Consider the following 14,871-nt stretch of genomic DNA (forward strand, 5'->3'; position numbering starts at 1 on the left):
AGCTTTTCTGGATCGCGTTCTGTGCCGTGGAGTTGTCTGGTGAGTATTGACTGCAGCAAATACCAGGGTGGCAAGCACCCAGCAGCGTGCGCGTCGTGCATGGGGCAACTTCGTTGTAACTTCCGAACCGGCAGCCTGGGGGATGCGTTTTAAGGAGCGTTCGGTGGAGATGGTGATTTCACATAAAGAACGCTGACGTTTTGCAGACCGGCACGGCATCAGGCAACCTGGCGAGCGCATTCGCAGCGATGTGCTTGCAAAGGGAAAATGCTGCTGCTTTGAGAAGGAGAGCAATGGGGATAGAGGAGCTCCCTGGGATATTACAGATAACACACGGGGGTGCAAATGCAGCGTGCAAAGCTGGGAAGTGCAGCCACGGTTCAAGTCATTCCTTGGTCTGCGTTGGTGTAAATTAGCCTTGCGTTTGGTTCATGGTAGGAACTAAATGTTTTCTGAAAATCAAATGAATCTCCATAAATATTAAGATCTCCTATTCCAGTTCTTCAAGCATTCATCATATGGAAAAGTCAATAATAATACAGAGATTTTTCTCTAGGTAGCACTTTCTAAAGGGTTATATTTTAGGGAAATATTATCATTTTTGTCCCAAACCCAACAACCATTAAGTAATAAAACGGGACTAAGAAAAAGTGAAGCAGCACTCTGTGTGCTGCACAGTGCGCCGGGACAGGAGCCAGGAACCTCCGGGTGTCTCCTCAAATGTGATTTTTCCTTACGCTCATGAGTGTGAGCGGCGAGGTCTACTGAAAGTATTGGCTGTATTTTGTTCTTCTATTTCACGGGGCTCCTTTCACGTTCCCTTTGCCCCCAAGGTGCACTGCTCACCCCAGCCGGTGTGCCTGACCCTCCAGCCTATGTTAACTTTACAGGAAGGAAAAAAAACCAAACCAATTTTATTTGAGAGAAATACAATTCCAGGCTGTCTGGTTGGGCTGAAGTGGGCAGCGAGCGAGGGCGTAAGACAAAAGTGTTCACCTGGAAGGTGAAACCCGAGTTCCTTGGCGTACAAAGCAAAAGTGGTACAGGAGTGATAAAAAGCTTTGCCTTTGTAAAGACAGAGCTCCTGGGCGACAAGGGGTTTAATGCCACAAAATGTCATTCCTTTGCTGGCACAGGCAACGCTCCGCACTTCTGCAGGATGTTATGGGGCTTTATTAGCACTTGCTGCGAACTGGAGGAGGGTTATCTTGGGTCTGTATCTGCTGGGCAGAGCAAAGAAAAACCAGGGAGTCCATGCCTGGGGCTCTGCACGCTCGTCTGCTCTTTGGGGAGTCTGAGGGAATTAAGTGAAGGCATCAGTTGTGCATCTCCCCATGGAAATCCCAATTCTGGGACGTTTGCGCTCGGGTTTGGCTCCTGGTGGCGCGGAGGAGGGTGGGATGAGCAGCCCCCACCTGCCCCCAGGACAGCTTCAGCCAAAGCCACGCATTTTACGTGGAAAAAAAACCCAACCCCCTGTGCCACTCTGGGCCGGGCGTGGGTCTTCCACGAGCGTACGCGTGGGTGCGGCGTGGGGAGCCCGGGCACCGCCTCGCTGCCGGCCGCGGGCTGACGCCGGAGCAGCCTCGGCCAGCTGCGCAGGGAGTGGATTGCCCGTGAAAGACGCAGTCCTGGGGTTTGCCTGATCCTTTGGGGAACCCCCGAGTTGCAATGAGCGGGGGAGAACTTTACGCTTGTCCCTGCTCCGCAGAGCAGGCCAACGCTCCGGGGCCGCTCGAGAACCCTCTGCCCGTGCAGCGGCGCGATGCTGCGGGCGGCTCGCGGTGGCAAAATTGGGTATTGATGAACCAGGTGCAGAGCCTCTGCTTGTCTCAAAGCTTACGTGGCAGAGCTTGCTGTATTTTGTTCTTCTATTTCATGGTGCTCCTCGGTCAACAGTGTATATATTCTACTTGTACCTAATACAAGCACATTCTATTTTTTATCTATATAATATTTTTTTAATATAAATTTTCTTCTTTTCTGGTTTATATCTGTCTTTATTCATCTCTGCCAAGCTTGATTTTTACAAAATTCCCTTTCCTCATCATTTTAAAAAGCATTCTTTCTTCATTCCATTTGCAAGATCTAGCAAAGCTCTAAAAATCAGGGAAGGAAAAAGGAGCTTTAAAACTCACAGCCACTTGAGTTTAAAGCCCTTTAGAGGGCTGCACACCATAACTGCCCAAGCCACCTCGGTCCCCAGGAAGGTGCCGGGCTCCCCCGCAGCCCCCTGCCCTGCGTGACTGCGGTCCCACACCCATATCCTGTCTGGGAGAAGGAAAAGGGGGAGGGAAGGGATTTTTATCAGATATTTCCAGAGGGAAGAGGTCTCCACCCGCTTGAATTCCTGCCACATGGCTGAGAGCAGTGGAAGCGGGAAGGCCTGAGTGATGCAGGCTGGAGCCCTGGCAGGAGCTGCTGCGGGAAGCCTGGGCTGGCTGCGGCTCCGCAGCCCCCTGCTCCCCTCCCTTCCTCATCCTCCTCTTCTGCAGCCGCTGGTACCAGCGGTCCCACGGTGCCGGCTCACCCGCGGCGCTTTGCTGTAGCTCAGCCCTTCTGATGCACGGGCTGAGCTTGGAAAAAACCACTTTATTAAACACGGAGAAGGGCTGGAGAAGCTTACCCTGGCGGGGGCTCTCTGAGCTGGGGCGCTGACGCAGGAGCCCGGGACAGGTTCACCAAAAGCCTCACCGAGAGTCGCCCATCGGCCGCTCTCAGCACAGGAGGTGCAGTTGCTGCCTGGGAAGCCCCTGTGGGTTGCACCTTCCACCTTGCAGGGCTGGGGGTGCAGGGGAGAAGCCCCCCATCTTTAATTTGCTGCGGGCGCAGAGCAGGGAGTAAATCATGGAAACTTTTCTCCTGTTTCCTGAGCCTTTGCCACTGCAGAGTTTTGCCTTCTCTGGTCCTGGGTGAGTGCTCAGGGGTGAGCGGTGAACCAAGTCAACTGCTTTAACATTTATAGCCTTGGGGTTTTTAATTTTGATTTGAGCTGAGATACTTCCTAGCCTCATTATTAAAGTACCTTTAAAAATCATAGAATCACAGAATGTTTGGGGTTGGAAGGGACCCCTAGAGGTCACCTAGTCCAACCCCAACTTTGTAAAAGCCAGATAGGTGCATACAGCAGGTACTGCGAAGTACAGTTTTCTTTCACTTATCTGCCCACTTTTGCTCCTGCCTGTGCTAGCACTGCCAGGTGAAGATTTCGCCGAGGTTAATGAATGGCTTGGCCTAAACACTCAAACCCTTAATACTGACGAATTGGCAAAGTTTAGCAAAGCCGGTAAAAACGTATGGTGCAGTAAGTGATCCACTTTAGCTGAGCACCATGTGGATTATCCAGCTCACATCTGGATCGTTATTTATCTCATGAGCCCTCAGGTTTCAGAAAACTTAGCCACGTTTCCTCTAAGAGCGCCTGCTCGCGATACAGTAAAGGGAAGAAAAAGAAATAGTATGTGACAGGTCTTCTCACAAATTGCGCTGAGCAATAATCCAGGCTTCAATTTAGGGCATTGAGTGGTGAAAAGACTTTGATTAGAAATACCGCTGGTGCTTTACAAACATCTGGAATAGTTCAAAGGTGCTTGGGTGGCTGCGGCACTCAGGGAGGTCAAGCCCAGGTGCTGCATTGTTCTGGTGATGTAAAGTTTCCTGCTAAGGTCCATGCAAACCCAGAGCTGTGTGCCGAGCAAGGGTTTAACCTCGTGCTACTCGTTATTCTGGGCGTGCAGTCATGCCTCCTGCTTCTGATTTGTTAAAATTCATCAGAGAAACTTGGTGATTTAACCAGTTGGAACTGAGTTGTCTTGGAGAGAAGAAACCTCTCCCTTACATAAAAGCCGTGCCAGAATCTAAACCCCAGCTCCAGACACCTGCATGGAGCCCCCGGCAGGGCCCCCGCCTCCCCCCGGCGCTCCCGCACCCAGAGCAGCTGCAGCCTGGCTGGGACGGGACGGGACAGGATGCGATGGGATGGGATGCGATGCAATGGGTTGCAATGGAATTGGATGGGATGGGAAAGGATGGGATGGCATGCGATGCAATGGAATTGGATGGGATGGGATGCGATGCAATGGAATTGAACGAGATGGGATGCAATGGGATGGGACGAGACAGAATGGGTTGGGATGCAATGGGATGGGATGGGATGCACCAGCACGAGGGCCCCATGAGGCTGGGCTGGGGTGTGCTCCCCCCCTCAGCACCCTCTGGTACAACCACCCACCGGCTGCAGGAACAGCCAAGCAGCTCTGCCTGCTGTCCTTGCCAAAATGAGCTCTGGCGATGTCAGTCTTTGCTTTTCCTGAGCCGTCCAGGTTCCCTGGACCTGACCCAGCAAAGTACGAACGCCCCAACTCAGAAAAATTCCTGCCAGGACAATGCTGCCGTGCCCGATACCGCAGTGCCTGATACCTAAATGCGTGTTTAAGTGGCAGCGGGTGCATTCGGCGCCACTGCTGCTCTGACGCTGGTGCTGGGCGGCTGATCAGGACCTGTCAGTGCGGCTCCATCTCGAAGGGTGGTTTGGAAGGATGAGGTAACTCTTCTTGGAGCTCGGGCTCCCCTGGGCAGAAATACAAATGGAACAACGTAGTTTGTGTGATTTTCTCTTTAGTGTCTGGATAAGAATCTTAAACAGCAACAGCCCTGGACTGAAGCTGTTTGTTAAAGGGGGAAATAGATCTTAAGAACAGAAAAGGTTAAGAAATGGGAAGAAATGCATTTTCCCTGACTCAGTTCATTTCAGTCGGAAAAGCTGGAAGTGTCATCCTTGTAACATACCAGGAAGCAATATATAAACTTTAAGTTAGAAGAGCAAACCACTCTCCAAACATTCTGCTTTACCTCCAAAGATGTTTTTGCTCATGAGTCAGGGCTGGTCCCAAGCCAATGGGAATGTTTCTATTTACTTTGAGATTGTGCCTGCAACTGCAAATCCAACTTATTTTTCCTGAGGCGCGCAAGCGATCGCTTCCAAGGCCTGAGTCTTTCCTCCAAGGATTATAAACCCAAACTACTATGAAATCCAGCTTTGTGCAGAGCTTTGTGCATCCCTTGGTAAACCCGAGGATTGGGCAGGATGAGGGCAGAAACAAGCCTGTCCTCCTCCAGCGCCGCCCAGGAGCCCCGGAGCCTCTGCAAGGGCTGCACCAAAGCTTGGCACTCACCCAGGCGAAGCCTTTAGTCTTTGAGCTTCTCCCATATGAGCTCGAAGGCAGCGTGCCATTTTGGGGCAAGAAAAAAGTGAATTTGTGAAAGCAGCTGACGCCTCCCTGCCCTGCCTGCAGGGATCCTCGGGGGCAGGCAGGGGCTCGGGGCCGGGGCGGGGGGCCAGCAGCCCCTAACTAACACCTCCCTCTGCCCGCAGGCAAAGCTTCTGGGAGCACAACAGGCACCCCCATGCTCACAGCCACAACCACAGAAACCAAAGACACCAGCAACACGGCAGCCACCGGAGTCACCGGAGCCCCCGGATCCCCCAGCAGTGCCAAGCCACCGACGGAGACGTCCGGTAATGGCTCCCCTTGCTCCCCCTGTGATCCCTGGTAGCACTTGCATTAATAATTGGATTTATGAAGTGCCCAGGCTTGCCCTAAGAAACCGCACAGTCAGTGTATGGGTTGTGCTCTCAAAAAAGAGCTTGGTCGTATGGTCAGAAGCTTTAATCCTGTCCAAAATTGACGGAGCCAGACTCTTTGCAGTGGTGCCCAGCGCCAGGACAAGGGGCATGGGCACAAACTGAGACATAAGAGGTTTCAGTTGAATATGAGGAAGAACTTCTTGACTTTGAGGGTGCCCGAGCCCTGGCCTAGGCTGCCCAGGGGGGCTGTGGAGTTTCCTTCTCTGGAGATATTCAACCCCCACCTGGACAAAGTCCTGTGTGACACGCTCTAAGTGAACCTGCTTGAGCAGGGGGGTGGGACTGGGTGAGCTCCTGAGGTCCCTTCCAACCCTTGTGATCCTGTGATTCTGTGAAAAATCCCACCTGGGCCAGCCTAACACCGCTGTCTTCAGGACAGGCAGCTTAGACCCATCCTTTTCAAAACAGCCAAGGGGTGATGGGACAAAATGCTCATTAATCTTTTATCTCAACGCGCCTCTTCTTTGCTCAGCAAATGGTACCCAGAGGTCCGCCAGCCTTTCCGATAAGAGGCCGAGGCTCTGAAGAGCTGTGAAGCAGGGACCCTTGCACAGATGTACGGTGCCTTTCTCTTACGCCCTTTGAAATCAGTGCATCTTTTTGGAAGGCTCTGGTCAAGGTCAAGGGGGAGGCGAGGGCGATGCAGGGGAGGTCGGGCAATGGCATCCTTGCTGTGGAGCAGCGTATGCCCAGGAAATTGGCCCATTGTAAACAGATTATGAGGCGCATGTAACAATTAGGTAGCTGAAGCAAGTCTAATGCGCGTTTCTTATACAGCCAATAACACGTTCTGGTGCCGCTGACTATGACAAATCAATATTGTACTTCAGTCATCGCAATGCCACGCATTGATTTTAGAGGATTTAAGCTTTCTCATGTATCCTTTTCATTGCATTTCTTTAAAACCGAAGCTGCGGCCATGTTCCTGGCATCCAGCCCCACCTCCCCGGGGCTCAGCAGCGAGTCAACGAGCCCACAGCCCAGCCGAGGCCCCACGCTGGGCACCCCCTCAGTGCCCAACCACACAAGACAAGGGGTCCCCACAAGCCAGAGCCCAGCAACTCAACCCAGCGTGACAGCAGAAACCCCAGGGTCCACGTTGGCTCTGATGAGCTCATCTGTCACCTCGGGGGATCCTCCCATCTTGGCCACCACGATGCCACCGCACACGGACAGTGACAAGGTAAGGATGCGGCTGGGCACCGCGGGCTATGGGACCGTGGGGAGGCTGGGCTTGTCTCACAAACCCCCAGCGCTTCACTGATCCCACCGCTCTGGTTTTTCCCTTCCAGCCCATCACATGCTACAACGTCAAAGAATTGAACGACACCGGAGCCATCTGCTTGCAGCTCAACGAGTCCAGCACTTGCGTGAGTTGCAGCCCCGGGTGGCCACGCACCTCCAAGGGGGGACACATGCAGGGGGAGGGGGTGCAAGCAAACAGCCATGGGCAGGTTCCTGCAGCGCTCTCAGGCTTGCAGCGATGGGGTCACCCACCATACCTGGGGGGGTCGGTTTGGGGTGGGAGATCACACCATAACCTCTGGGGCAGAACATCTGAGCTCTGCCAAACTGGTGGAGGTGGGGACGATCACAGCAGTCCCAGGAGGGTCCCAAAGGGACGATCACAGCAGTCCCAGGGGGGTCCCAAAGGGACGATCACAGCAGTCCCAGGAAAAACAACCTCCTGGTTGCATAAAGCCTCCTTTTTCATGATTAAGCTCTGGGGTCAGTTTAGCTTCTAAAGTATCTCCCACTGTGTTTAACGGGAAATTGCCTTTGTTCTTCTTCTTCCTCTTCCCTGTTGGGAAGGCGGGCGCCTTTTTTTGTCTTGCCAACTGCCCTAGGATAGAAAACCGGGCATGTGAAGGAGCACGGGTGGCCGATCAGTGTCCCCATCTGCACTGGCTCCTAAGGGAACCCCAGGCTCTCTGCAACTGCCCTTGGCTTGTGCACCAGAAGTGAAGCATTTATAAAAGCAGAAGCAGGTCCGGCTGAGACCAGGAGTGGGTGGGAGGAAAAAAACCTTTCACGCAGGAGCTACAACCTGCAAGAGAGGCCAGATGGTGCCAGATCTTGGGGGACAGCGGGTTTGGCAATGCCCAGGGTATAAAATGACAATGATTTATCTTGCTTCTGCTGGTCAGCCGTACTGCCAGCCATAGGATGAGTGAATTCTTACTTGGCTTTTCTCTGCAAATTGCCGATTAAATGGCATTTAGACTTGCTCCTGTTCACAGCGACTGCACTTTAGCAAGAATTCACATGGAAAACTCCTCCGGGAGCGGGTGATTTCGATCACAGATGCCATCTAGTGGGCAACGGCACCTCCTGGGCACAGGGATTACAGGCACTACACACGCATTACATACCTGCACATGCATACATGGATGCATAGATAACATACAGAATATCCTACAGAGTTGTATCTAGTTGCACGTCCTCTTAACCCTCCCTCCATGTGAGATGAGTCAAACTTGCCCCACTTCCAGCTCCAACTGTGTTTTTCTGGGAGGTCTCACCCCGCAGCAGACCTCTCCCATGCTTCCACCATCATCGAGTGGGAAAAACCAGCTCAGGCTCAGCGGCCACTGAACCTGGGAACCCGATAAGAGCGTCTGCGAGGAGAGCAGATAGGAGGGACTGTGCGCTGTCTTGCTTTCTTGCTGGCCTTTCCCAAAGCAAATGAGCAATAAGCTGGCACCCAGCGCTGCTAATTGCAAAGGGAAATTCTGACACTCCAATGAGTTCTTTCCACGGCAGAGAAAGGAAAATACACACTTGGGTCTCTTGTTCCATCTTGGCCTTTCTCACCCCAAGCCAAGCTCTATAGAAACAGCTGAAAATGATTTGTTTGTTATTCTCCCATGGATAAGTTTCTGTGTTTTTGTACGCTAAGAGGATGTGGCAATCCCAGCAACAATACTGAGGCCGTTCTAAGGCAAAGTGAGGAAGGGACTGAGCTGCCCGGTGCTGCAAGGCAAGAGGGGTTTCTCCTCCTTCTCAGCCCCACGTCGGCGGGTACCTCCCGGGGAGGGCAGGGGCAGGGCAGGGGGTTCAGCTGGAGCCAGTCTCTGTCTCGAGGGAGCAGGCATGGCCACAGTTCAGATGATGTCCCCAGCTGGGAGGATGTTAGGGAAGCTGATAACGCCTTTCAGCAACTGCGGGCTCTGTCTCCAAGCCTGACTGTGGCTGAAAATAGACCCGAGGAGAAAGCCTATCCTGTCTGATAGAGAAACTGGCTTGAGAAGGGAAAGGCTGCAGCTCCTCGCTCCTCTTCCTCTTCCACCCAAGAGTTGGTTCAGCTCGAAAATGTGAGAAATTTGTATTTTTTTGCCTGGCCTTTGATCAGCAACCTAGCAAAAACATTTAAGACATTTCCTAAACAGGAAGGCTCAATGCTTCTTTGTTATTTCCCTCCTTTCCCAGCCCCTGCCTGGGACTCTGAAACAATAGGGCTCTTCAGGCAGCTCTTTCAGTCCAAAAATTGGAGGGACTTGCCGTGCAATTCAGATCCTAAATTTAGCTTTGTTTAAATGCCATTTGCAAGAGTTGTTAGTAATATCTTCACTTAATTTACTCTCATTAAGTTAAGAAACAAGAAACAAGCATCTCCATTTTCTAGGTGTTGGCGTTGGGGCTCAAAGCAGCGGTGGGGTGGGAGGGGAAGGTCTGACACCCAGCCCGGGCTGTTTGGCGCTTGTTGTTGCGTTGGCTTGGCTTTGCACAGCACAGAAAAGCCACCAAAACCCACACCAGAAGGTAGAGCTTCAGCACAGCTGGGATGGGGAATTCGTCGGTTCGGTCGTTTCAATGGCTGTTTGTTTGAAAATTTTGCAGAACCATTTTTTAGAGATGAAGGGCTCGGAATTATGGAATGCAATCTGTGAAGAGAACAGCCACCGTGTTCCCTCCCCCTGCCAGATTATACTCGCTAAATCCGAGGTGGACCGTGACTGTATGCTGCTCATCCTCGTCGGCGAGAGAGGTCAGCTGAGCTCGTTGGCTGTCGCCGATACCGCGGGATAACGACCTCAACGTGGGCGATGGGAGAGGGGCCTGCTTGTGGGGAGAGGCGGTGGGACGCGAATCCTCGGTTGCAGCCTGGGAGGAGGCTTCTCTCTGCCACCACTGCTCTTCTTTCTGGGGTCTTCCCAGATCCACGGAGCCGTGGCGCCGCCTCCGGAGCAGCGAAGGGGCTCACGGCTCCTCTGTGTTCAGCAGTGGCCAGGCTCTTTGATGCCGGCGTTAGCTGCAGCGTGACCCTCTTTGTAACGTGCCTCTCCTCTTTTAAACCTTGCAGATCCTGCTACAGATATGCTCCCGCCGTCTCACTGGGAAAAGGTAAATTCCTTGAGCAAATCCAGATGAGAAAAATGGACGAGCGGCTGGAGAAAGGAGATTTTTGAGGCAGTCAGTTGAGGCTGGGGCAGACAGCTGAGACCTGAACCTGCCTCCACCTTGGGGTGATCGTTGGGTGTTGGGACCCGAGATGGTTGGAGCCGGCCACCAGCCACGCAACGAGGCAGCGGTGCACCGCGACAGCACTAATCCAAACGCTGAAGGCAGAAATGCTTGAAATAGTTACTGTAAAATTTAGTAGTATTTTCTTAAAAAAAGGGGCCTAGATCCCAGCACTAACTCTTAGATGTAATTGGCACTCTGCTTCTCCAAAGCACCACGCTGACATTAATTAATTCCTCCTCTCGCCACTCGGGTGAGGCTGCCGTCGGCTCCTAAAGCTGAGCTCCAGGTGGAGCAGAGCTGCAGCAGCAGTGCACGGGGATATTGCAGCCACGCAGATGCATGCCCTAAATCTCAGGGCTTGAGCTCTCCTGTTCGAGGGAGAAAACTTCCCTCTGCCGCCGAAGATATTAGGATGGAAATGAGACTGGGAGGATGTGAGAGCTCACAGGGCAAGTGCAAAGCTGGGGCGCTTGGGTAGCAAAGCCCGGCTTTGTTTATGTGAAGCTTAACAAGGAGGTGAGGAGCAGCATTGTTTTAAGCCCAGTGCCTGTTCTGCAGATGCACAGGTTTCCTGTTTGTCAGACTCCCGGCTCTCTCTGGTGGGTTTTTTTTTCCAGTTTGGAATAAAATCCCTTAAACGGGGGAGCGTGAGGAACCGCGAAGACTTCTCTCAGAAGACCCTGATCGCCTTGGTCACATCTGGACTCCTGCTGGCGTTCCTGGGCTTGGCTGGATATTTCCTGATGAAGCGGCGGAGCTGGAGCCCGGCGGGAGAGAGGCTGGTTAGTGCTTATAGATGGCAGAGCCGCCGGTAGAGAGGTGGGGGGTGCCCGGGGGGACCCTGCAGCTCAGTACCCTCAGCCCATGTGTGTGTCCGTGTGTCCCCAGCGTTGTGACCCGGGGCTGGGCCAGCCTGGGCAAGGCGAAGGGCAGGAGCCAGGGAGGTGAAGGGAAACCTCTCTTGCCTTCTAAAATTAACTCTCAGCTGATCGCTCCGGTGGGAAAGCCGCCCCTTTCTCGCTCATACTTCGAGGTCTAACACTTATTTTTGCTCAGCAGTAAGAACTCATCCAGCAAGACCCCTCCAGAGACACCGAAACCTTATGAATTTGTCGTTAAAAGTGACACACTTTAACTTGCCATTCCCTGCGTTTGAGTTCTATGTCTGTCCTGTACCGATGCTGTAATAAAGGCTATTTCTCCCCTCACTTAACAAGCGACGGTAATAAAATATATCAAGAAAGAAAGAAATCTCCTATTTCCATTTTCCCCTTTCCAGGCAGGCTGACCGCTGAGGACTCTTCCCTCCCAGCGACCTTCGGGGACGTGAGCCCTCTGCAAAGCGAGGAGGGGCCATGCTTTTCCCCCATCGCTGCTCGTGGGCATGTGAACAGCCGTGTCCTGGGAGGCCGTTAGGTTCTGGCATTGCCAGGAAGGCTGCTCACAAAATATCCAGATGGGAAGTCAAGGGCATGAGTCAGAGGCAGGGACATTGCAGCTTGGGCTCTCAAGCCCGCTGCCACCGGGCACCATCTCCTGGATGCTGGCAGCAGGGGAAATGCGTGGCTGGGAGCTGCCCGTGTAAATGCACGGCCGTGTCAATCTGGTTTCTAGGGGAGATGTGTCCAGCACATCCATCTCACTGCCACGGAGAAGGGGCCAAGCAAACAGCGGGGCGGGTGGGAAGCTCTGCAGCCTGCCATGCTGGATGCCACGGAGCAAACAAGGAGCGGGGCTACCTGCAGCCAGCTGGCAATTGCCACCCACGGCCCGGGACCGCCAGTGCCCATTGCATTGCTATCAGACCTGCCGCGGTCCGACACATGGGGAGTTATCGTGGTGGGGGATGGAGGCAGCTCTGCTCTCGCTCCAGATCCTCCAGAGGCATCTGCTCCTTCCAGCAACAGTGGTAGCAAACCACGCAGCGTGTCCTTGCCTTCGCTGGAGCGCAGTCCTGTGCTTCTGCTAGCGCCTTGCTAGCAGATCTATGTACAGGCTGAAAGAAAGAAGGACGGGGAAAGAAAAACAGGCAATTTCCATAGCTTTTATTCAATGGTGCTTCTTACTTGGCCACAGTGGAAAGCAGAGGGGGTCTGTCATGGGGAAGCTTTGCAAACCCAAGGCAGGGTCAGGTCCAAAACCTGGTTATGAGAAAACAACAAAACCTGATGGTTTCTCTTTTCAGGTCCAGGAGAAAAAAAAAAATAAAATAAAAAAGCAGTTCCTGGCTGGTTTTCTTGCTTCATCTTGCCACGGCATGGTTCAGGCCCTCTGTTGCCCTCCTTGTCGGCGAGAGCAGGTTCCCATGCCTGCAGTTGTTTGTACCTCCTGTGCGGGAAGCGCAGGCAGCCGGCCAAGCCGCCGCCTGCAATCAAAGCTGGTTGCTGTCAGCCCTTTCCCTTCCCTAACTCTGCCTTTTATTATTTATGTACCTGTTTAGGCTGAAGACCCATATTACATGGAAAACGGTAGCCAGGGAAACACGATGTTGATGACGCCCTCCCAAGAGCAACCTGAGCTGCAGGAGAAGCCAAACCTCAACGGCGGAGCTCAGGAGAACGGGACCGGCCAGGCGTCCTCCAAGAACGGCCACTCCGCCAGGCAGCACAGTCCCGCCGACACCGAAATGTGAGCCGTGCCGAGAAGCTCATCCTGACCGTGAACCAAGAGGGGAGCGGAGAGGAAAAGGAGGGCAAGCATTTTCCATGGACTGTTAGGGAATTGCAGAACTTTTTTTTTTTTTTTTAATTACTATTTCTGTGAAGAACTTCAGACTCAGCCTAAAACACATTAAGCACCAGCATTGCCAGACCTGCTTCTCTGCCTCCTCCTCCTCCTCCTCCTCCTCCTGCTGGCTGACCACACAGGACACTTGGCAGCTGGTCTCTGCTTTTGTTTTTAGAAGAACGTAACGAGCAACGCAAGTGCCCTTGGACCTGCGCAGCCTTTAAGCAGAGGCAGATGAAGCTACAGAAGCCTTGAGCCAGACTCCAAACAGTCAGAATTTTTGGTGGCGATGTGCTAGGCTGATGACGATAGTTAAATTGGGATTTCAGTGACAAAACCCTCTCAGGTTTCAGATAATTTTGGTTACCAGAGTTGTTTTTTTTATCTCATCTTTATGTTTAACTGCAGGATTCCTTCCTCTTTTAAGTACATCAGGCATTTAATCCCCCTTCTCGTGCTTTATGTTTTCTTTAGTATTTCCTACTCCAGCAGAATTTGCTGAAGCTCTGTGTAAAACTTCCCATATGGAATTGAAGGTTTAAATGTGAATAGTCCTCAAACTTGTTTCTTTTTTTAATCCTCCCAGTATGCAGGGAGTTGTTTTAGAGTAAAATCTTCCCCAGTCAGGGACTGGAGGGGGCGTTTGGTCGAGGCAGAGCCAGCAATCGGTCGCTCGAGTGAGATGGTGACCATGGGACATGGGCTGGCAGTCCCACCACCCGCCCTCCCGACAGGCAGGGGTAGTGCCTAGGGTAGGACTTTGGGAATAAAACCTGCCAAAAGCTTCCCGGGGGGATGAGCGTGGGGTGGAAACCTGGCTCCGTGATGGGTGTTCCTCCCACTGCACCAGCGGTGGGTACATGAACAAAAAGAAGTATTTTCGCTTCGGTAAGCGAGATGCCAAAATCCCAACCCCAGGAGCGGGTCTGACCTAGCTCTGCACCGATCCTGCTCCCAAGGCAAGCGGTGCTGCATCACCGAGGCTGAGCTACGTGCAGCTCCGTGAGACCCAGGGGCAGGTTTGGGCTCAGACCCGAGCGAGTGCAGCTCATTTGTAGGGAGCCAAAGGTCTTGTGCAAGCCCAGTGGTGGTGGTGGTGGTGCAAGAGCACGAGAGGCCGCGGTTCAGAGCAGCATCTCTGTTGGCGCCAGCAGTCACTGCCACATCCAAAATAAGGACAAAAATGGCCCTTGAAGCTGATCTACCCTCTCAATAATGAATTTATTGTGACCTTTTCTCAGTGCTGAACACCTGAGGAAAAGGCTGGGGGTTTTTTTGGTACAGTGCTTAAAGGAACGCGAGCAACAGCCGTCGTTATCTGGGGCTGTGTGCATGGGTGCAAGAGTCTGATAAACACGGTTTCAAATGTTTCGGGGTTTGTTTGTTTTGGTGTGAATTGCTTCTCCCAAATCTCCTTGTAAATAATCCCAGTTGAAAAAAAAAAACAAAAAAAACCCAACCCAAAACCTTGAGTATTAAAAAAAAAAAAATCAGCTTCTGCGTTGTGTCCTTGGACCAACAGCGTGTTTATCCCACCGGGACGCGTGGCTCTGGCTGCGCCGTGTGCCAGCGCGAGGCGAGGACAACGCCTTGCCGAGAGGTTGTTTCCCAGCAGAAGGACGATGACTAAAGGCTGTGGCTTGTTCTGCGCACATTTTCCCTGCCTTTCCACAAACACATTTGCAGGGCAAGTGCCCTGCATTGCTTTATTAAACCTCGTTCGTTTGATTTTCCTGATGTTTAAGATGCCCGGCTAATTCCTGGATAAATAAATGAGATCCCAGTGTCAGGGAGCGATCTGCAGGGCTGGGGTCTGACCTGACGTCGGGGAGGGGTGCACATGCGTGGGGGGGGTGTGTGTGCATGCGAAGATGAAGGCTTCCTCCCTCTGCATGGTGCAATAACCAGCAGTGGTTCCCATCGCAAGGGATTTGCAGGGTGCTGCACCGCAGTCCTTCAGCGCCTGCTCTTGCGGAGATGCTCGAGCTCTGCTGAAAGCAGGAGGTTTGGGGCTGGGTATCCTTACCGAC

The 14,871-nt window shown here is 52.7% G+C and overlaps 1 protein-coding gene across 1 annotated transcript in view; it reads left to right on the forward strand.

The window, feature by feature from the left end:
• Positions 1–12,746, forward strand: part of CD34 (CD34 molecule) — a 44,793-nt gene extending 32,047 nt beyond the window's left edge. Inside the window, exons 2-8 of the mRNA XM_035899925.1 lie at positions 5,375–5,518; positions 6,559–6,830; positions 6,940–7,017; positions 9,488–9,635; positions 9,951–9,991; positions 10,732–10,896; positions 12,555–12,746. Of these exons, the coding sequence (XP_035755818.1) occupies positions 5,375–5,518; positions 6,559–6,830; positions 6,940–7,017; positions 9,488–9,635; positions 9,951–9,991; positions 10,732–10,896; positions 12,555–12,746 (1,040 nt within the window). The remainder of the gene's footprint in view (positions 1–5,374; positions 5,519–6,558; positions 6,831–6,939; positions 7,018–9,487; positions 9,636–9,950; positions 9,992–10,731; positions 10,897–12,554) is intronic.
• The last annotated feature ends 2,125 nt before the right edge of the window (positions 12,747–14,871 follow it).

Source organism: Egretta garzetta, unplaced genomic scaffold (assembly GCF_000687185.1).
Source record: "Egretta garzetta isolate BGI_Z169 unplaced genomic scaffold, ASM68718v1 scaffold588, whole genome shotgun sequence".
Classification (NCBI taxonomy): domain Eukaryota; kingdom Metazoa; phylum Chordata; class Aves; order Pelecaniformes; family Ardeidae; genus Egretta; species Egretta garzetta.